Source organism: Agelaius phoeniceus, chromosome 4, assembly GCF_051311805.1.
Source record: "Agelaius phoeniceus isolate bAgePho1 chromosome 4, bAgePho1.hap1, whole genome shotgun sequence".
In the NCBI taxonomy this organism is placed as follows: Eukaryota; Metazoa; Chordata; class Aves; order Passeriformes; family Icteridae; genus Agelaius; species Agelaius phoeniceus.
In genome coordinates this window covers 67,086,626-67,108,124 of record NC_135268.1, presented here as the reverse complement: position 1 = coordinate 67,108,124, position 21,499 = coordinate 67,086,626, and the positions used below count along the sequence as shown (strand labels likewise).

Here is a 21,499-nt window from a genome sequence, read left to right as displayed (position 1 = left end):
TCAGAACACTGTCTAGTCATACCTAGAACAGAATTGATTATCAATCTTATCAGTAACTACACAGATTGCTTTACCCCCACAGCTCCACCAAAAATATTATATTTTTAAAGAGGAAAATCCTTTAAGATATAAGGAAGTCGTTTCCAAAAGTAAAAGGGAAGGACAGTTGTCACCACAGACTTTTACCCAAGTGGATATAAATCAGTTAGCATCAGATAGTTCCAGTATCTATCTTACTGGTATTTTGATGTAAAGCCTACTAATACTGGGGTACCAAAAACTGCATGTTTTAGCCAACACTGTGTCCTATTCTATTTCTTTTTCTTTCTATTTTCTTTTGCACAGTGTATCACATACAGACACTGGTGCACAACTATGTCCCTTCCTTACAATTTTACTGCTACTTTTGCAAACTGCCTCCTCACCAGTGGTCATAACAGAGCTATCACACAAACCTTCCAACTCTGGTATCTACTGAAGGCAGTAGGGTTATATTCACAAGCACAAAGTGTTCTCTGACCATAATGTTAGATTCAGTTTTACACTTTCAACTGTAGCACTCAACTCTGCTGACCAAGAAACTCCAAAGAAGCGAGTTCTGTTACATGCATTTGCATTACATACAAAGTATAGGCATGAACTGAAGTTTTCTAGCTCTTGAATCAGCACCTCTACTCTATGAGGAGGGAAGTAGAACTCTAAATAAAATTCTGGAGGAAAACACCTCTCCATTGAGCTAGAGCACGTGTAGTTGCCATATTAGAATACTATCTCTTTCCAACTGCTTATTTGAAGCTTCTTTAGTTAATCCATTTATACAGAGGTTTGCTTGTTCTTATTTAGCTTCATAGAATTACTCAAACCAAGGGAAGGCCTGATCAAACAGATTTACAGGAAGATTACTCCGAAATCATTGCACTGGGGAACACTGTCAACTTTTTGCTACCATGTCTACTGCATTCCCCATGGCCTCCTTGCTTTTCAAAAAGCAAGCTATTTTTCTGTGGTCTCTGCTTTTAAGCATCTTTTCAGAGCTCTCAACATTCTATATGAAGTAGAATGCACTTCAAGAACTGGGTCCCACAGGCAGAACCTAAGTAGCATTAGGGTATAGCGCAAGCAACCTGCTCTCCTGCCAAAGGTGACAGACCCAGGGCACAAGCAAACCTGCAACACCTACAAATCAGTGCTGCTGATCTAGAAACAACCTTTCTGCAAAAGAGCACCCTTCCCACACTGAGCAAAGCAAAATCTCACCCGTGTCATTTTAAAAAAGTCTAAGGATGGCCTGTTCCATCGTACATCCTCCTCCCGTCTGCGCTTCAGCCGGCTTTTCTTCTCGTTCAGCACGCAGGGCTGCGAGCGGCACCTGAGCAGGCCCTGCCGCCGGCTGAGCTCGGGTGTGGAGGTGGGAGTGCTGCTGGCTGAAGGCAAGAGATTCCCCGTCTCGGTGATGTGCTCCTGGGAGAGGGACAGGCGGCGCCTTGGGTTAAAGTCACAAGGGCCTCCGGAATTCCAGCGGGTGCTGGAGCTCGTGCTGCCCTCGCTGCTGTCCACAAACCCGCTGCTGGCAGAGGAAGGCCTGGGTACTGGAGAGGTGTTGAAGCTGGTGATGGTGAAGACGTTGTTGAGGGACAGGATGTTCTGTGGCAGGCTGATGCTTGTGCTTCTCTGCAAGGTGGCACTTCCGTGGCTGTTGCAGCGCTGCAAGGTAGCGCTGCCACCGCTGTTACAGCGTCTCTTTGACACAGGAGTCCAAACCTTGGAGCTGCCGGGCTTCCAGGGGGAGCGGCAGCGCGCCAGCTCGTCCGGCTCCGACAGCGAGCGGCAGTGGCGCTTGGTGGGCGGCGCCAGGGGCTGGCCCGAGTTCTCGTTCAGGTTCAGCTCGCTGATCCATCCCGACACCATGGACGTGCTGGAGGGCTCCTGCTGCCACGGCAGGCTGCCATTGCTGGCAGCGCCGGTGCTGAACGGGCACACTGGGAAAGGGTAAGCTGAGCTCCTGGTGGTGTCAGGCTGGATTGGGTAACCCCCATTTAAAGCTTTCCAAGGACTGTCTTCTGAAAGCAAGAGAAGATACAGGTGAGAGGTGAAAGGAGAAAAAAAACTAGGCTTAACACAAATCGTTCCATGTAAAGCCATCAAAATCATCTTTAGAAGGATGAGCCATAAGTACTCAGTTCCTAATCAAAATTTCACACTATAAAAAAAAGTAGAAAATTCAAAAACACAAAGACCAAAGTATTTAATCAGGAACCAATCCAGGCATTCCTTGTTAATACATTTTCCTTTACACTGAATAACCACAATGGGTTGTTTTTTTTTCAGTGAGCAACAGGAAAGGTTCCTAGTGCACAGCACACACTACAATTAAATCAGACTAGTGAACAAGCTCAGGTACAACCAAAACAGATTAACAACACAAGAAGCTGTTGAGACATGGATTCTTGCAAGAAGCCATCAGGGAACTTTTTATTTTTTTATGCAAGAGCTGGATAATCACTTCAAACTGCTGTTCTTCATTTAGCTCTTATGCTTTTCTATTAAAAACACCTTATTAAAGAAAACTTCCAAAGGGTGTTCACATTCTCTGCTCTAAAAAACTTTAAATTAGAAACAGTATAAAGTTAAATCATGAAGACTGTTGCTTCCCCCCTTACACTCTGACTACAAGAAAAAACCCCAAATCTTAATTTAATGCATAAAATAAAGTATCCCTTAAAAACCTCCTGCAAGTCTTACTGTGAATGCAGACATAGTGCACAACTTCTCATCTGAAGTGGCAATGCTGGGTTAAAAGCAGTCTGCCAGTGCAGCCTCTCACTCTTTTGTGAAGTGTTTCTTTGAGAACATTCTGCACATTTTACAGCTGTTCCTCCACATTATACAATGAAGTGTAAGAAGAACTACAGCAGACTTTGGATTTGCAAATTGAAAAGCAGCAAAACTGTTGGCCAGCTAACAGTGCTTCATGCTTGGTTAGAAAATTTGCTAATTTAAACCAATTAGCCAAATAAGTTTCACTTATCCTGGCTTTAAAGAAAGAACATTTAAAATACCCATTTTTTCCCATACACCTACTTTAAGAACCTAGATAGAGCCTAAACATTGAATACTAGTATATTCCTATGGTTGATTTTCTAAACTAAGTTTTAGAGTAATAAACAGCTAAAAGACTTGCTGAGTAGCTTTAAAAGTTGCAAACCCAAATAGTTGTACATGTTCCATGCCCAAAGTATGTCATGGATTATCCTGTTTATTTGGATCTTATTTAAAGAACACCCTATTGTCTCAAAATCATTTAACTGTGCAGACAGCTGGCCTATTCAAACATGTTTTATTAGAATTCCTCTGTCCTTCCTCCTCCATTCTTTCAGATGGGTACAACCACATACTGTGCTTTGCCTTAAGCATGCAAGCTCTTCAAGGCAGGGACCATCCATAATTCAATGCAAGTAAAAGAGCCAACACAATAGGGTCCAGCTAATGTATAAAACTCCTAGCATCTACTGTAGGACAATTTCCTAGCTGGAACTCACCTGATTTTTTAAAATCCTTCAGAAGCTTTCTTCCAGGCTAGGAGACTTATTTAAAAGTTTAATGTAAAAATAAAAATGCCAAGAATCTGTGTTTTAATTGTTTACATGGCAGAAGCACCTAATAATTTAGTCTGGAAAACAGCTCTAAGATCAGAGTCCAATCATTAACTTAAATCCACCAAGTCCACCACTAAACCATGTTCTAGGTGCCACATCTACATGTGTTTTAAATACCTGCAGGGATGGTGACTCCACCACTGCCCTGGGCAGCCAGTTTCCATACTTGACAACCCTTCCAGTGAATAAATGTTTCCTAACATCCAATCTAGGCCTCCCCTGGTGCAACTTGAGGCCATTTCCTCTTGTCCTGTCACCTGCTATTCATGAGAAGCCTTTCCCTCATGCACAGGAGAGGTCACCTCGTTAGAGAAGGAGACTGAGTTGGTTAAGCAGGACCTGCCTTTCATAAAGCCCACACTGACAGGCCTGTAGCTCCCAGATCCTCCTCCAGGCCCTGCTGGTAGATGAGTGCCACATTTGGTGACCTCCAGTCACCTAGGACCTCCCCAGAGAACCAGGACTGCTGGTAAATGCCAGAGTGGCTCAGTGAGCCCACCCATGACTCCCTCAGTCCTCCTGGGTGGATCCCATGCAGCCCCACAGACCTGTGTGGGTCCAAGTGATGCAGCAGCTCTCTGACCATTTTCCCTTGGATTATGGGGGCTTCATTCTGCTCCCCATCCCTGTCTCCCACCTCAAGGGGCTGAGCACCCAGAGAACAACTGGTCTTACTGTTCAAGACTGTGGCAAAGAAGGCATTAAGCACCTCAGCTTGTATCAGCCTTGCATCCAGTAAAGGATGGACATTCTCCTTAGCCCTCCTTCTGTTGCTGAAGCATTTACAGAGACATTTTTAATTGTGTTTTATGGCAGTAGCCAGATCAGCTTCTTGTTGAACTCTGGCCCTTCTAATTGTCTCCCTGCATAACCTGACAACATCCTTATAGTCCTCCTGAGTTGCCTTCCCCTCCCTCCAAAGGTCACCTCTCCTGGCTTTTTTTCCTTAGCGTTGAGCTCCAACCAAAGCTCTCTGTTTAATCAGGGCAATCATCTTCCCCACTGGCTCATCTTTCAACAGCCTGCACCTTTAACATTTCCTTCTTAAAGCACATCCAGCCTTCCTGGACTCCTCTGCCATTCAGGACTGCCTCCCAAAGGATTCTGCCAACCAGCCTCCTACTTCTGCCCTCCAGAAGTTCCAGGTGGCAGCTCTCCTAATGCCTGCCTGCTCCTTTCTCCAAGGATCAAACCCCAGGCAGCCTCTGATCACCACCAGTCCTTCCCTGTTTGAAACCAGCAGGGTCTCTCTCCCCAGGCTGAGCTCACCCCTCAGCTGCATCAGGGAGTTTTCTTCCACAAAGTCCAGGAACCTCCTGGACTGCTTCCTCTCTGCTGTATTGTATTTCCAGCAGACATCTGGCGAGTTGAAGTCCCCCATGACAACAAGGGCCAGCAATTGTGAGGCTTCTCCCAGCTGCTTGCAGAGTATTTTGTCTGCCTCTCTTGATCCTGGTTGGGTGGTCTATAACAGACTCCCACCAGGATACCTGCCTAGTTGGTAATGTTATTTAGACAAAGCACCATTTGAAACTTCTCACAAACCAAGATTCACATTTTATGAGGAATCCCACTGAGCAAATAAAAGTCCTCCTTGCTCAGAGAAAACATAACATGCAAAATTTCAACTCCACACCTTAATAAGGCAGTACAAAGTTCACATATCAATAACTGGAACTCTTCTTTTTGCTAGATGAAGCTTATTCTAATAGGACCAAGGGGGAATAAAAGCAAATAACACTTCTATGAGGGCACTGGACTTCAGCTTCAGGTTTGCATCATGCTGGATGGTCTGTGTGGCAAAGAATATAATAAGGTGTACAAAGATTTCTACTAGCTGAGGAATCTGAAGATGCTTAACATGAAAAACAGCATTAGTGTGCTTCTGCAGACCAAGGCAGATAATGAACAAAAAAAAAGTTACACGGGCTTTTTACTATGCAAAGCAGATCACAAGTACAAAACTAACAACCAGCTATTCCCAGTATTGTTCAAAGACCAGCTTAAACCAGCAGGCTCTACAGCAGCATGCTCCATCCCCCTCACCTTATTTACAAAAGAAAGGCTGCTTGCTATACCAATTACCTCAGTAAAACACAGCTAAGGTTTCTGAAGAACTTACCATTGATTTCGAAAGGGAACAAGCTGCCACTTTTGTTCAGCTTCTCAGATGAGTACTGAAATCAATCAGAAAAAAAAGTTTTAACTGTGGAAAGAGTCAGCATTCACTTCAAGGAATGTGCATGCAGTTTTTAGTTTTCCTATATGTGCAGCTAACAATGCCTTTAAAAAATGGGGTTTTCCAATGTAACTTGAAGAAATTCCTGAACAGCTGATCTTTATAAATAAGCCTCTGGCACCTAATTATTTGTAATGTTTTCTGATATATTGCTAAGTATCAAACTGTTTCAAGAGTTACAACATTAGCCCATGTGAATAAACTGGAAAATTAAGAGTGATAATTCATCCTTAATAAAAGAGCTTTGATCCAATTCTCATTTCAGCAGAGAGGAAATTACAATCTGGCAGTTGGGTTTCCATTTTCAATCTTAAGGCTAGAAGGCTAAACACTTCATCTTCAACTAAGGGATAGGAATAGCTTTATCTAAATTAAATATACAAGGTCTTGAAGTTCCCCACCATGAACACTGTTCCAATCAGGCTTTATTAGTATTTTACATTTTCTTACAATCAATGAAGTAGTAAAAAGAAAAAACATGCAAAGTAGAAAAGCCATTGAAAAATACCTTTTCTATCATCAAAACATCTTTAGCAGACTGACTGCTTTTTAAATCTCAGCTTATTGGTGGAAAACAACATGACAGCCATGCTTAAAACAAGGTCTGTGTGTAAAGGCCTTCAATTAAGCCTCATCAGTAGCATCTACACAGTAAGACAAGTTTGTAACTAATTTACCTAAAAAAATATTACTACAAAGGCATTCTTAATGGTCTAGATTTCTGAGACAAAGCACAGAGCCTGCAAATCCAGCATCCTATAAAGGAGCTATAAATAAGTGGCTCATAGCTCCATCAAGCCAAGGGTCATTATTCACTCCCCCACCACCACCTCAGGATGGAGAGGAAGATTGCTTTAAAAAACAGCAACACACTTTATGTGAACATTGTTCTTTGTGTATAGCCAAAGAAGATAGCATTGTACATACACTTCCTTTCCAGATACAAAGTCAATTTTTAAACAAACATCCTTGGGCTACAAAGCCTTTTCTTTTTTTTTCTGTACAGCAGCACATAGTGCTAGTGACAACTTTATATCCTTGAGCCCCACAGAGACAAACACTGAGCTGTGGTAATATTCCCTTGGTGTTATTGTTTCACAGGTAGGAAATAACAGAACACATTAAAGGATAGGACAGCAATGAGATTTTTGATCTTATTTTTTAATCAGCACCTGCATTATAAGACAAACCATTTCATTTTTACTTTGTAAACACATTTATAACCTCCTTCTAAAGAAGCTACTCTAAGTAAACAGCAGAACCCCAAGTTTAAATCTCCATTGGATCTGCTGTTAATTAGTCCAAACCATTTGAAGTCTGCAACTTGCCAGTTGCATAGAATTCACATTTAAAAAGCCAGTACCCATCTTCAATTTAATCAGGCACCAGCTTCATGTGAAACATAGGACCACATTAAGGTAACAGTAGTTACATTTCAGCTGTCCCTAAAGGGAAAATGGACAAATTAGAGACTTAAAGATAAGATCTTCCAACAAATTCTTCCTTTCCATCATTCCCCAAATAAAAGGCAATATCAACCTATTCAACTATCAGACAGTAGCTACAGAAAATGTGTTTTCATAACAAAACTCTGTGTCAAAAAGTCTTATTTATCCTGAGCCAGATGAAAAGAGTAACAAGATGAGTTAATATGGGCATAATAGTTAGGGCTATTTAAAAGACTATTTATTCACACAGGCCAAGATATTCAATACCCATAAGGAAAAGAATCTCAAGGACAATCCTACATGGCAGCTGATACTTAAGTTTTTACAGTTTTCAGCCAAATGCATCTTTTAAAAGCTTCTCTTCATGAATGTCCAAGTTATTTGATTACCTGTACTTTTACCACCTTAAAAAGCCTTGTCCATCAATTAGACTAAACTACTTTATCTTTGACAACTGCAGAGCACTGGAGCCATTTGTCAGGGGCACCATGGAAACAGCAGGATCACATACACACAGACTCTGTGTCCTCCAGAGAACTGCAATGTTCCCTAACTCAGACAGCAACCTTGTCCTTCCAGCTATTTCTGACCAGGTTCTGGAGAAGTCAGTGCTCAGTTCCATTACAAAGCAGATACATCTCCTCTGCAACTTGGCATCTCTTACACAGAATCCTGCTAAGTCACAAATTTGCTAATTCTTTGGAGATTCAGACCAAAAACTCTAAGAACATGACATGTGACATCACATGCTGAAAGGGAGAGTAAGCTGCACTATTTCTATCAAAAGCTCAAGGCACTGAAATAAGGGTTGAGTGACTAAGAGAACAGCAAGTAACAAATCTCCTTTACAATATATGCTTGGCTTTCTACAACTGAAAGAAAAATACTTGGAAACAGTGTCTGCTGGTGTGTTTTAACTACCTCTGGAAGCCTAAACTTGAGAAGACCCTGTCAGGCTGTAAATTTTTATAGGAGGGAGGATTTCTTTATTTAATCTATACAGCACATGGCACAAGTCCCACTAGATAGATATTACTGTAACAGGGCACTGAACCAGTTTATCAGCCCTCCTGGGCTGGCCACGCTCTACCCTCCCCCAGTCATTCCCTTTGTGCTAGGAGCTACCTGAAGCTTCCTCAATTCAGACTTTATTTTGTGATTATGCCTGAAAAGTGCTTGCAATTGCTGAGAACCTTGACAGGGAAGTCTGCTACCCCTCTGTGTGAAGGAAATTTTCCTTAGAATAAGGCCAAATTATTCAACAAGGTCACTTTCCTGAAGAGGAAACACATCCATCTTGCAACTACTGCTTTTTGAATAGATGATAAAACATCCACAGAGATCTCATGCCTTTGGAGAATTTATTAGGGAAATAATGGCATATTTTAAGATAAACACATAAAACAATGAAACTACAAGTTTCACCTGAGGTTAGAATTGTTTGCTTCATGCCAAGAAGTGGATCTACTTGGAAATGCTTGTTCATAAATAGAATCTCTTTTGTGCAGCTGGACAGACTGTGTCCAAAAGGAAAGGAAAGGTGTGGTACAACATCTAGGACAGTGCTGCAAGTTTCAGTTGGTTTTCTGAATCTTAACAGCTGTTCTTTCATTAAAATACTCACTCAAAAAGACACCTAGTCTGAACTAAGTGGAAGAGCTGTGCAAGTGAGGCTGACAATGAATTATAATTTACATCACTAATTTTAAGTGTTCTTTGCTAGCAGAAGCCAACTGTAACAAAAATAATTCTGGCTATTCTTCTACACTCCAATGTGCTGCATTAAGGACTTCACAGCCTGTGCTATCTCTCCTCATTATACTCAGAATGACAACTTCATCTTCATACTTTTAAAATTAATGACTTTAATTTCAAGGCATTTTTTCCAGTTTCCAAGTATATTTGAGTTCCTCCAATTTATCAGCATCCTTTCCAAACCACAGGGAAGCCATTGTTTATCATTCAAATACTAATTTAACCACCACCATACAGATGTGACTCAGTCTGAATAAGTCATGCCAGACCTCTGTCTCTCTACCAAATGTCCTCCAAATATGACTGGATATGAAATAGTGAGGAGGAACACTTTGACCTTTTCTCAGGATGCAAAGAAGTGATTAAGTCAAGTAGTCTGACAGTGGCTTTTCCTCTGAGGAAGAGAGTCTAATTCTACATCTTTTAACATAAATAAGACTCAAAAATTAAAAATGACAAACTCCCCCCACATGCCTGCAAGGGGTTTTACAGCAAAACTTGTTCCTTTCACAAATCCTTGACTGGCAGTGCTCATGTTTCCTTACTACCACACCTTGAAGTCTTACAGCTCACATACTGTTACTTCACAAACCAACATGTGATTCTATACAGCAATATGAAAAAGATACAAGTTTAGTCAGAATACAGACAAATCCAAGACTTTTGAATTCTAAAAAAGTTTTGAGAGTTCAAGGGACTAGAAACCAACTATTTGATTTAGTGCTGCTGTCAACTCATGAAAGCCACAATGTGCTCACAGAACTTCTCACTTCTTTTGTGAGGTAGAGTTGAGCAACCAGGGACACTACTTTGTGAGCTACAATACCCAAATTGAGGAAAAAAGCTTGGGACAACCTTCCTGCTTCTACAGCAAGTCACTCAGTCATTTTCCTGAAGGCAGGTGCAGGACAAGGCTGTACAACATCACTGAGCATGCACTGTCTGAATTACACCAGCTTGGAAAATTAGCATGCCATTTAACAGAGCAGTAAAAAGCTGCAGCCAGTATTTTACAACATAAAAGAGAGGTACTTGGTCACCACACAGCTTACACAAATGAAAAAGTGTACTCTGTCCTATACATGTTGTCTTTGTGCCCAGCTCGGCTGCACAGTACATGGCTTTGAAAGAGCCATTCTTTCTTCTTTTATAACCCTCATTCATGAGCTGTATAACAGAATAGCTTTTCCCCAGCTATTTTATCTACTTGTGCCCAGACACTTGTGCAGATGCACAGTAAAAGGTATCACAAAACTGATAAGGTTTAACTATATTAACCCAGGCAAGAAAAGTTGGTCTTAATCCTCAATCAGCTCACAATGAGGTTCACCACATGGTGTCACAGAACTTTGTGCCAGCACAAGTAACAAAAGGTCCAGCCAAGATCACTTCAGAATTGCTCCAAACTGCTGCTATTAGAAGAAACTACAGCATTAACCTGAACTTCTTGCCAAAAAGCCTAAATGTGCTAGCAGTGATACCAAACCATCACCAGCAGCCTTTTTCTCTTAGTGACATTTAGCAATTGCCTTCACCAGTGGAAAAAGCACATTTTTTATCATCTTAGGTTCTCATTTTAGTCAGGAAGTCATTATTTGCTTCCATGAATCCTTTTTAGTAGGGAGCAACCTACTTGCACACTTTTATTCACACTTGCTTCTCTACTTCCACACCTCACTATGCAATTTCCACACTTTTTCAGGGTGCCATTGTGTACAAACAGAACCTGTTCCTGTCCTCAGAACCTATTTTCTGTAAGAACTACAGCACTTACAAAACCAATTACTTGACAGATAAAAGGAGGAGAGGAACAGGAGAAGGCTGAGGACGAAACAACTGATGAGACATCATGTGCCATTTTCCGCTCTACTTGTTCTTTTTCATGCTTTTTTAAAAGTCCAGATAAGGAGAGGAATAAAAAGCAACCAACCTGCAACACATTACAGCCAAAACACTCCTGTGCAGACTCCACACAGTGTAAAAGCAGTAATATGTCCTTCTCTGCTATTAGAGTCTGTGGTCCAAACTTTCAGTGACTTTTGGTAAAAAGACTGGAAAGTACAAGGTGCTGCTACATGTTTGTCACTAAACACTGCTACTGGCTGTAAGTCATTATTGGCTCACAATTAGGCCCCAGAGTTTAGTTACAAATTATGACACTGCCAGTTCACAGATACAGCAGATTCTCCTACAAACTGCATGACCCAAATGCTTCGTCAAACCAGACAAAATAAATGCAAGCTAAGTATGCACTTCTCCTGAGAGAGAACATCATTTTAACACCTTAAATCTGTCTTTCAAGAATAGCACATATCTAAGGGGCAGGTGAAATAAAAGTAAAATCAATTATTGTAAGAACTCTAAATGGACCTGCTACAGTTTTGAAAATAAAACTGTTTGATTAATGTCCACTGTTACATATCCTTACTGGACAGGGAACTGCATACATGAGAATTGCAGGTGCTTGTGCACAAATTCCACCACATTCAAGGTATACTTCACTTGCTTTGGGCCCTTGAAATCAATAAGGAAGCAGTTCAGTTGTTTAAATAAGTTACAACACAGAATTTAAAAGTAACTGACATACTTCAGGTCCAATATTTGATTATTTTAAAAAGTAACAAGACTTGAGTTGAGCAACACCTTGACATTCAGTTAAGTTCTTTTGTGTCCCACTGGAACATTGAAGTTTGACTTACAGAAGGGTGCCACTGTAATTAAAGTCAGCAAAACAAAATTAGTGCATTCCATACAGAACATGGTTTCAGGGTTCTCAGGTAGGCACCTGGAAGTGACAAGAGACTTTTCTGCATTACTCACTCTGGAGTAGCTATTTCATTCACAAGAGAGATGTGAAGAGAACAGACTCCTTCATGCCTGAACTGCATGCTTGAACCACATAATGCACCCAGAGATTAAACCAGCAAGAATAACACTATAAACTACAAAGTTTTTCAGAGCACCAGACATCTGAGACACTGAAAAAGCCAGGATCCACTCTACCAGGAACAACAACAGTCTGGTAGCAACCTGACTTTTGGGTTAACTGTATTTGCTTGATGATCTGTTTTCCTTCTGCCCAATGCTGATAGTTACTTATGTGGTAGTGAAAGATTTTCAGATATAAAGCTATCAAGCACCTGGACTGTATGGACACATTTCTATGGGTTGAAGTTTTCATTTTGCTAGTAAAAAAGGAATCCTGAGATGCTTGGATACTCCTTTTTAGTCATTAGAACACTATTTCATGAATCTGGCTTTTTGCTATTTAAAATGAAGTAGCAAGTTTTAAAAGATCATTAAAGTAAGAAAGCATCACTTCAGAAACAGACTAAACACTGAAGATCCACTTTTCCTTCCCATTACAACTCTCAACCAACCTTGCAAATCAATGCTAACTCAAATAGCTGAATTCTGGCTGATCTGCATTCTCAAATCTGTTATGCATTTGTGAGTTACTTGGCATTTCACATTTATTTCATGTTGTTTTGGTAGATCCTTACCAGATTAATATTGTATGTTTTACAGGTCAGATCATCCAAGCTCTGGTTCTGCAGCTTTTCTGTTATTAGTGTTACCATGGTAGTTGTTCCTTTTCCACTGCTCACACAAGTGTTGGAGGCTCTTCAGTCTCTTCTTTCAATACTCATGAGCCATTTCTGTTTTGGTCTAGAATCTTGAGATTTATGCTTCCATCTTACTGCCAAAGTTAATTTCCAAATGCTGTCAGTGTATCATGTCTGCTTTCCTGTAAAATTGGATTAGAAAAAAAGGAAAAAGTCAGAAAAATTCTTGCATATATAATAATTAGTATTGTAATAACACAACTCGTATTTGGACTATTCCCTCATGCAAATATATCACTTTGTGACCTGTGCTGATGGCCTGGCATTGCAGATTATACATCTCTCCTCATGAAAGAATACTCCTATTTGAGATTTCACTGATGAAAATTTCAGAAAGGAGATGAGACTCATTAATGATGCAGATCAGAGTATATGGTTTGGCTGTTTCCTGCTACTGAACTGCTTCTACCTCGGAGTTTAATCCAAGGCAGAGGGAAATCTTCCCCTCATTTAAACTACTGAAGCCTAAGCCAGGTATATTGGAACAGCACATGACAGGCACTTACCCACCAAACTGTTCTGCATGTTTAACACTATTTGGCATGTTAAAGCAGTCTACATTACTTTTTCATCACTAATCCCCTCTTAAAAACAAAAGTGAAACAGTGGGTAATAAACACTATACACACTTCCAAAACCCTCAGCTACTTTTAATATCTTGCCCTGTGGTTTTTTCAGCTTTTTCTTTAAAGGTTACATAATTGTTACCTGTCAGCAAACACCAGATCTGGTAACCAGGACAGATTCCCATACACACAAAAGCATCACAGACAACAGCTTTGATATCTTTATTCTGTGAGCAGTCATCTAAATCAAAAGCACTAGGTTCATCAGCTGCCTCTTCTTATCTTAAAAATCCTCTACATATTTTCTCTCTCTAGTGGCCTGCATTAACCATTCTTGATGATTTAAGCTGGCCAAGCATGCTCAGGGACCACTTATGGAATCTAAAGTGAGAAGAGATCTTCTTAGAGGTATTTCCAAATTTAAACATGAGGCTTTGGGAAGGAACATTGATGCCACCAGGACCATAAGCTTACTTACATTTTCTAGTTTTAACATCTACAGTTTAAAAAAAAGGCAGAAAATTATTCTCAAATAACATTTCCATAAAATATTGCCTCTTCTACACTATTAATTAGCTGTTTAAATAACCAGTAGTAGCAAGCAAAAAAAGCAACTTGAGGCTGAGTCAAGTTAAACCCACTTAAATCTAAGATATTAATATTAGTAATGGTGATGTTAGACTATCTTTCAAACCTGTTGCCTTTAAGTACATCCTCAGATATGCTTTTCATATGCTAACCATGCACTATTTGACCTTCACAGCAGTCTGTTACACACCAGCCTCCCTCAGCCTGAGAGCTATCCCATAAATGTAACTTCTACCCAACTTTTGGCCTTGTTCCTATATCTATCTATATCATTTTTTTTTGCTGTAAGATAGAATGCTTAGAAATGCTCTTCCACCACAAATAATGCTACCCAGATAGCTGGGAATTCAGCTGGTCTGTTTTTACTTCATGTGTCCTATCTTTAAGAAAAGCACATGACTTGAAATATTTACATCATGTTCTGAAATTACACCAGGTCAAATATTAAAAAACCCTCAAGTTCACACACTCACTGGTAAAGGTGGCACCTACACTGCTCAATGTGAGCAGTCAAAGCAAATTGTGGCTCATGAAGTACTGAAGCCAAGTTTGAGGGCAAGCATGTGAACACAGCAGTATCCAAGGCAGCACAATCAAATGTTGCTGTGCCCCTTCCAAACCTGGTGGAGTTTAAAGTAAATCAGGAAATCCAGAATAGAAGTCACAAGAAAGGCTGACTGGAGGTCAGATGTTGTTCCTTTACAGGTTGAAAACATACTGAAGAACTTCATTACTGGTGCAAGACTTTCAGATCCATGTTAAGGACAAATGGTTCCACTGCTAAGAACCAGCTGAAAAGTTCAGCAGATGTTTAATTACTTCTATTAGGAAGAGCCATAGAAGAATTTGTAGGTTTTTATTTCCCTCAAGCAAAAAAATCAAAATCCAATAAAGCTACCAAAGATGGGAGAAAAACTAATCTGTAATCAGTTAATTATATTTTGCTTAGTACTTCAAATGTTTCACTGCAATTTTAAGTCAGCTTAATACAAGCTAAAGTAAGGAGAGACTAGACAGAATGACATTAGACTTTAGTTAATGAACCAATTGAATCCAAGGATAAGGGGAAAGCAAATGAAATCACAGAAGCACAGCACTTTCAGAATCATGCTGAACTGTAGTTACCCACATTCATAAATCCTACCAGCTACTGAAATTAGTATTTGGGCACTGCAACCATTCAGGCCCTTTCTGACAGCATGGGACCCAATCAGCTCTGAAACACAGGCAATGTGGAAACCCCCCCAGAAAGTTTCATTTTAGCAGCTCACACTTACTATAATAATTTTTCAAATGGAGACATGCTCCACTGACAAAGTTTTATTTTTAAGCATGGGGCAGGGACAAAAAGGTGCTATTAGCCTGAAAAGCCTTCATCGAGCTGCTCCCACTTTCTCCTGCTCCCCAGCACAAGTAAATTCCATTTCTCAATTTGAAACCCAACCCTGATAGCAGGGCTTGTAGTTCAGATCAGAAGCACACTTCACAAGTGAATTACCTTCTCACCCTTCTTAAATGTGCTTGATCAGTACATTGGTATTAACTGTTTTACACCAGAAATCTGTTCTTACTGGGCACTCCTTGTTAAGGATGACACAACAAACGTTTCAAGTGGTCAAAATGTCACCATCACACTCCTACCACTGAAATGTCACCATCACACTCCTACCACTGAAAGCCATTCTAGGTTGCAGTTTGATGTACCTCAGCTGCCAACACATTCTCTTCCCTGGCTATTTGTGGCCCACAGCAGAGTGCCAGCACAAGTGTTTCTGCTCATCACAGAGAACTAGATCAAGGAATTTTTATAGCTGGGTGAAACCAAAACACTTCCTTTTGTTTCTGGGAAATGTTGTTTTCCAGCTGGATCAGCTCCCCAGAGTGGTTTGCCATGAACTGGACACAAATGTTTGTGTGGGAGCATTGTGGGATGCTGACACTGCCTGTCCAAGTACCTGTCCAACCACAGTGTCAGAAAGAAAACAAATCCCCCACACAAGAAAGCCAGCAGAAATCAGCATTTCCTGCACTGAGGCACACATATTCTACTTCAATTAGAAATTAGATACCTCCTCCTGAAACATGGTTTGAACGTGTTTTGCTCCCATCTTCCTTTCCCAATTTGGACTCTTTTGACTGGTCAAACTTACCAGCTCAAAGGGGTCTGAAATCCTCCCTGCAGCCTCAGCAGCTTCACTCAGTGACCAAACTCCTGGTTCACTCTGGTTGAACTATGTATACTCTACAAGGAATTGTTTCCCTCATCTTTGCTAATTAATATTGGCTGCCAGGAGACAAGAGATTTTCAGAATGACTTATCTATGGTCATTTTAAATCTTTGTTATTATGTATTTGTAAGCTTTTTGTCCCTCAGTACCTCCTAGAGAGAAGCGCCTCACTTAATTTTCCTATTTTGAGGGTTTAGTTTATTTATTTTGAGACTCTCTGCTATGGTATGTGTTTAATGGATCCACAGAGAGAGAGAAAGGAAACTGTTTACTTTATGCACTTTTTCCACCATGCTATTTTTCTAGAGCTGCTTAAAGGCAGCCAACTTTATTTTTCAGTCTCTCCTTATCATACTCTTCATGCTTATCAGGCTGAATCCCTCTCAAACTGCTCAGCACTTCACACTAATTGGATTTTCAGTACTATGAACCATTTGACCATCCCTGTTAGGGCAATGAGGATGCTGCTGAATTCACATGTTTTCAGCTGCCTCATGGCAGAGATCTTGGCACAATGCAGTCCTGCCCTGGCCTCCAGGGAGCCTGCAAGGACAGCCCACAGGTGACACACCTCTGCTGTCACCACAGGCAGCAGCAGCAGCAGAGCCAGGGGCTGCCAGTTCAAACAGGAACATCCTCCAAGCCTCGAGCTGATAACAATAGGCCTTGGAGCTCCAAGTTGGATGCAGTCCTACAAGATTATGGCCATCCTTCCCTGAGCACCCCATCCTTTGTGGAGCCTGATTAGGTAGGACAGTGAGCAAGCTGAGACCTCCAAGATAAACACACACAACAAAAGATGTTACTCAGTCTCTGTCCTGGGAGAGCCTTAATCTTCCTACGATCTCCTTGAGCTGGGGGGCAGAGGTGAGAGGTGGGGAGGAAGAGAAGATTTTTTTGTTGTTGTCGAAAGGCAGACTAATCAAAAGGAATAAATGGAATATAAAATTCAAACTCCAAATGCAAGCCAAAGCTAACATTCCTCAAAGCTGGAGAATGAGCTGTGATGGAATCAGTATCACCACTGTCTCTGATTTAAAGTTCTTTTCTATTCATTCTGAAGGCTGAGAAAGGTAAAGATTCATTATTATATCTCTATAGTACTACTAAAGGAGAGAGCAAGTTCAGCTACAAGTAGTAATGACTTGTAAAATCTCTGCCAAAATTAACAGTGGAGATAGAACAGAAGTGCTCATGTCACAAATTCTGTATCTTCTCAGTGACATCACTAGTGTCTTTTTTGGGGAAGACTACTAAAAATACAGATTATCCAACCTCCCAGTCAATTAAAGGATGTCAGAAGCTCATTCAGTTTGACAAGCTACTTTCAAAGAGATGAAGAGTCCTGATGAAGAACACAAAGCCAACACAAAAAAAAAATCTCTCCTTGGCTCTAAGAAAGTAAGGCAGCCAGACTCATTTCCAACCCACTCCTCCTCCTCCTCTGCATCCTGCAGGACAAAATGTTCCAGCAACAGCTCATCTCAATGGGAAAATTTACATTTGTTTGAAACACTTCTAACAATTTCTTCTCTGTTTCTGGAAGTTCTATCTTGGATAAAGAAGAAGAGATCACAAGATTTTTAGATGATTTCCCCATAACACAAATGTAGGTGTTTCTTGGTGATCACTGTTCCATTCTTTTTCTGCCCATGGCATTAAAATGACCTGTGAGAACACAGAGAGTTGCTCCCTCTGTGACTTCACATTATTTTCCACTCTTTGCTCTAAGTGCTGCATGGAAACTTTATTACCAACAATCCCATACATGCACTTAGCTTGCTCCCAGCAGAAGAAAAGGATTAGCTGGAGTCAAAATTCCAATTGGGATAAGCAGCTCCTTTAAAATATTATCTCTGCTTCAGCAAGCCAAAGGAGCTAATCACTGCAGCAGTACTAGCTCCAGGTCTAGGTGATCTTGCTACTAGACTCTAGATCAAAGGTGATGGGATTTTTTTGCCTCCTGGCACTTTCTGCAGCATCCAAGAATTGAAACACCAGATAAAACTGATCAAGTTTTAACTGAGCATCATCTGTCCCATCCCACTTATGCTTGAACCAACTCTAAGCTGGAAGACCAGCTTTTCAGAAACTGCTAAGCTAATACTTTATGCCATCTGACAACAAGCTACAAAATTTCTAAGTTTCCTGCAATGCAAAATTCCAAATTCCAAAAGGGAAGAGAATATTCTATTTCTAAAAATACATATTTACTACAGTGCTAAGAAGTTCATAGAGAGGCTAAGCATTCCTTACAACATAAGTCTATTATTAATAACTTTTAGCCCAGAAAAGTTGTTGAGAGCAGGCACTTAAAAGAGAATTATTTGGATTCTATCCTTTCCAGCATTAATCTGCAGTGTGGTTATTCAGCAAACCTTCCAAAATTCCACATCAAGTAAAAAAAAAAAATCTGTTTTAATTAGAAAGCTTCCTACAGCTGTAAAGTTATCAATTAACATTTTGGGGGATTGGTACTAAAAAGGGACACCTCCATTTCCAACTTATTATACTTCAGGCATCCCCTCAATGCCATTAACTAGCACCCCTTTATTTTCTGAGGTTCTTTACAAAGAGGTTTTTAACAGTACATCAAAATAACAGTTTCTGACCAAAAGGGACAAAGAGAAAGGGGTTTATAATCCTAGTCTGTATTCTGTAGAAACTGTTTCACAACATCTAAAAAATGCTGTTTAAATTGTAGTTGTTCTCCCTGAAGGGTCCAGATGTGACAAAATAAAGCCTTAACACCACACTCTACACATTCTAGAACTCTCAACAAACAAACCAAAGAACCCAGTTTGCAATTTAGAGTTTCTCTAAAAGGACTGAAGGCAGATTCCAGGAGTTACAGAACCTCTTCTCTTACTCCATGAAGTGCTTTCATAAACCAGTTTTTATTAGAAGGAAATTTCAGTATTATGAAGTGTTCAAAGCTTGGATTCAGGTTGACACAACTCCAGCACAGAACACCAAGAAGGGACAAGAAAAATAGGCTAGAAGACGTCCTTTACATCAAGTTATGGCCACTGGAGACAAATTTCAGATATTCCACAGGCTCTAAAGCACAAGGAATATCAAGAGCTCAGAACTGTCTGCTGAAGAATATACACCATTAATGTGCAAGGCAGGACTACAGATCACCACTCTGAGGTTAAAATTAGGGTTTGGGTTGTTAATGCCCCCAGAGACAGACAAGACTAAATATTAGGTCCACTTACCTCAAATGCAGAAAAATCACTATTGAGCCCAGAATTTTACTGTTTGACCCTACAGCATCATCACTAAGACCAGTTGATCACTAAGGCAGTTGAGACAAAATATAAACTGTTACTAAAATAAAGCTGCATCCTACACACTCACTTCTACTCCACCTCCCACACTTCAGATCCAAGAGCTCCTAATGAGAAGGAAGGGAAGCCTCAACCATCACCCACAGCCTCTGGATCCCACTTTACTTCAAAAAGACAGGTGATATGCTGGAAAGAAGTTAAAGGTATCACCTTACTTTGGTATTACCTTTGATGGTATGGTTTCCCATCCTTAGCTGTACATTTCACCCAGCTTGGCTGAGGAACACATACAAAACAAAGCCCTAAAATAATTTAATACATTTTGAATTAGAACCAAAATATTTTACATGATGAACTGTTGTCTGTAATAAATACACCCCTTTTACTTCTCAAGTTACTGTCAGTAGTTTGGGTTTGGCTTTAAAGCAAGATGAGAGTGACCTTCCAGAAAGAAAAAAGAGGGGTGGAAATAGGCAATGTTCAACCTTTGTCACAGTTTATAAAGTACACTTCTCAAAGCAACAGAAGTGGTGAACTAAGCTCAAGAGACTTTTTCCAGGTCATACCTAATTAAAGCAGGGAATATATCACTACAGAAAACTAGGGCTAAGAACTCAACTCAGCCAGAGGTTAAAGCATTTCTTATTGCCAACTCATAGCAGTAAGAAGTCAGTCTCTCAGGTTTAAACCTGTCTTTCAGCCCTGATGAAGGCCAAATACTCATATCACAGTCAAGTCATCCTGCATCTTTTAAAGTATCTTTGTCAGACAGGCCAACAGATGAGCTGTGCCTTGTGTCTGATGCTGTAGAAAGATGCTGTTCCAAGATGCTTGTGTTACTTACACTCTTGCCTAAAATAATTCACCACAATGACAAGGCAAGGATTTCATTAATTTTGCTGAAGAATATTTACATCTACTCTGTTTGGAGTTCCATTTGAATGAGCCATCAGTGCTGGCCCATGACCAGTCACCTCCCTGCAATGTGAGATTTGGACACTCTCCTCAGCCCTACTGCAGAAAGCCCAAGGCTACAATGAAACGTTGAGGAACAGAATCTGATCTACTGAGGCTTGAACACATGAACAGCAAGCCCTTGGCTTTTGCTGTAATTATGAACTAAATGAACTAACAGTCATTATTTCAACACTGAACTACTCAAACCAAGAGCTATTGCCTGTTTAAGCAATTCAGAACAGAACCTAGTGGGCAATCTCCACCTTTTTTACTGTAACCTTCAGTGAATATTAGTAAAAGCTTAAAGCTCAAGTCCTACACAAATTACTTTCACCTCCACATCCTGGTTTTATAAATATGCTATTTAAAACCAATGGAAGTATTTACTTCATAGACTCAAATAGTAATTCATACTGATAATATTAGTGTTTGGAGAAATCTACCAGATTTTCACTAAAGCAAGTGATCCAGACTGTACAAGACTCATAAGATTTTTTTTCTAGGGCTTCAAGAATGAAAAAATAGATCAACTGGCCCTACTGCCAAGATAGTTGCTTCACTTCACCATTTAGAAAAGCCAGAGAGGATAAAAAAATAATAATGAGTAGTATCACCTACTTTTGCTTAGTGTTTGCCCTTAAAACTGGAAGTAAAACAGACACATATGCATAGTTCATAAATACCCAGGACTGAAAAAAACAAAGGAATGACCCTTCACTTGTATGGCAGTGACAATGATTACCCCACATACATCCTGCTTCCCTGTGACAGAATGGAACAACACCAGCACTGAAGTGCTGTTCTATTACCAAAGCCTATGGGCTTGGAGCTGAGGGATTACACAAATCTCTTCCATACATCCTGCTCCCAAAACACACACAGCTAATAAACCTCCTCCTGTTTGCCTTCAGGTTCATTCTGAGGAGTTTCAGACATCTGGTTGGCTTGTTTAAAATAAAAAGCCCAAATAGTAGGTTTGTTTTTATGATCCCAAGTGTGAAATGTTCTTGCTGGAGGCCTCAGGCCAGGTGAAAAACACTTATGTTAAGATGCTACTTCATGGCATTTCAGGGATCTAATGAGCTATATAATCTGCACACAGGGAAGTCTCCCTTCATTAGCTTGCATACAACTATGGAAATT

General features: G+C 40.3%; 1 protein-coding gene across 2 annotated transcripts in view; it reads right to left on the bottom strand.

Annotated features, from left to right (window-relative positions):
• The window catches only part of FAM53A (family with sequence similarity 53 member A), a 70,032-nt gene that overhangs the window by 36,618 nt on the left and 11,915 nt on the right, over positions 1-21,499 (bottom strand). For both annotated transcript variants that reach the window (XM_054632940.2, XM_054632939.2), the window contains exons 2-4: positions 12,602-12,846; positions 5,779-5,833; positions 1,258-2,060 (exon numbers count right to left, since the gene is read on the bottom strand). In XM_054632940.2, the coding sequence (XP_054488915.1) occupies positions 1,258-2,060; positions 5,779-5,833; positions 12,602-12,679 (936 nt within the window). In that variant the 5' untranslated portion in view covers positions 12,680-12,846. The remainder of the gene's footprint in view (positions 1-1,257; positions 2,061-5,778; positions 5,834-12,601; positions 12,847-21,499) is intronic.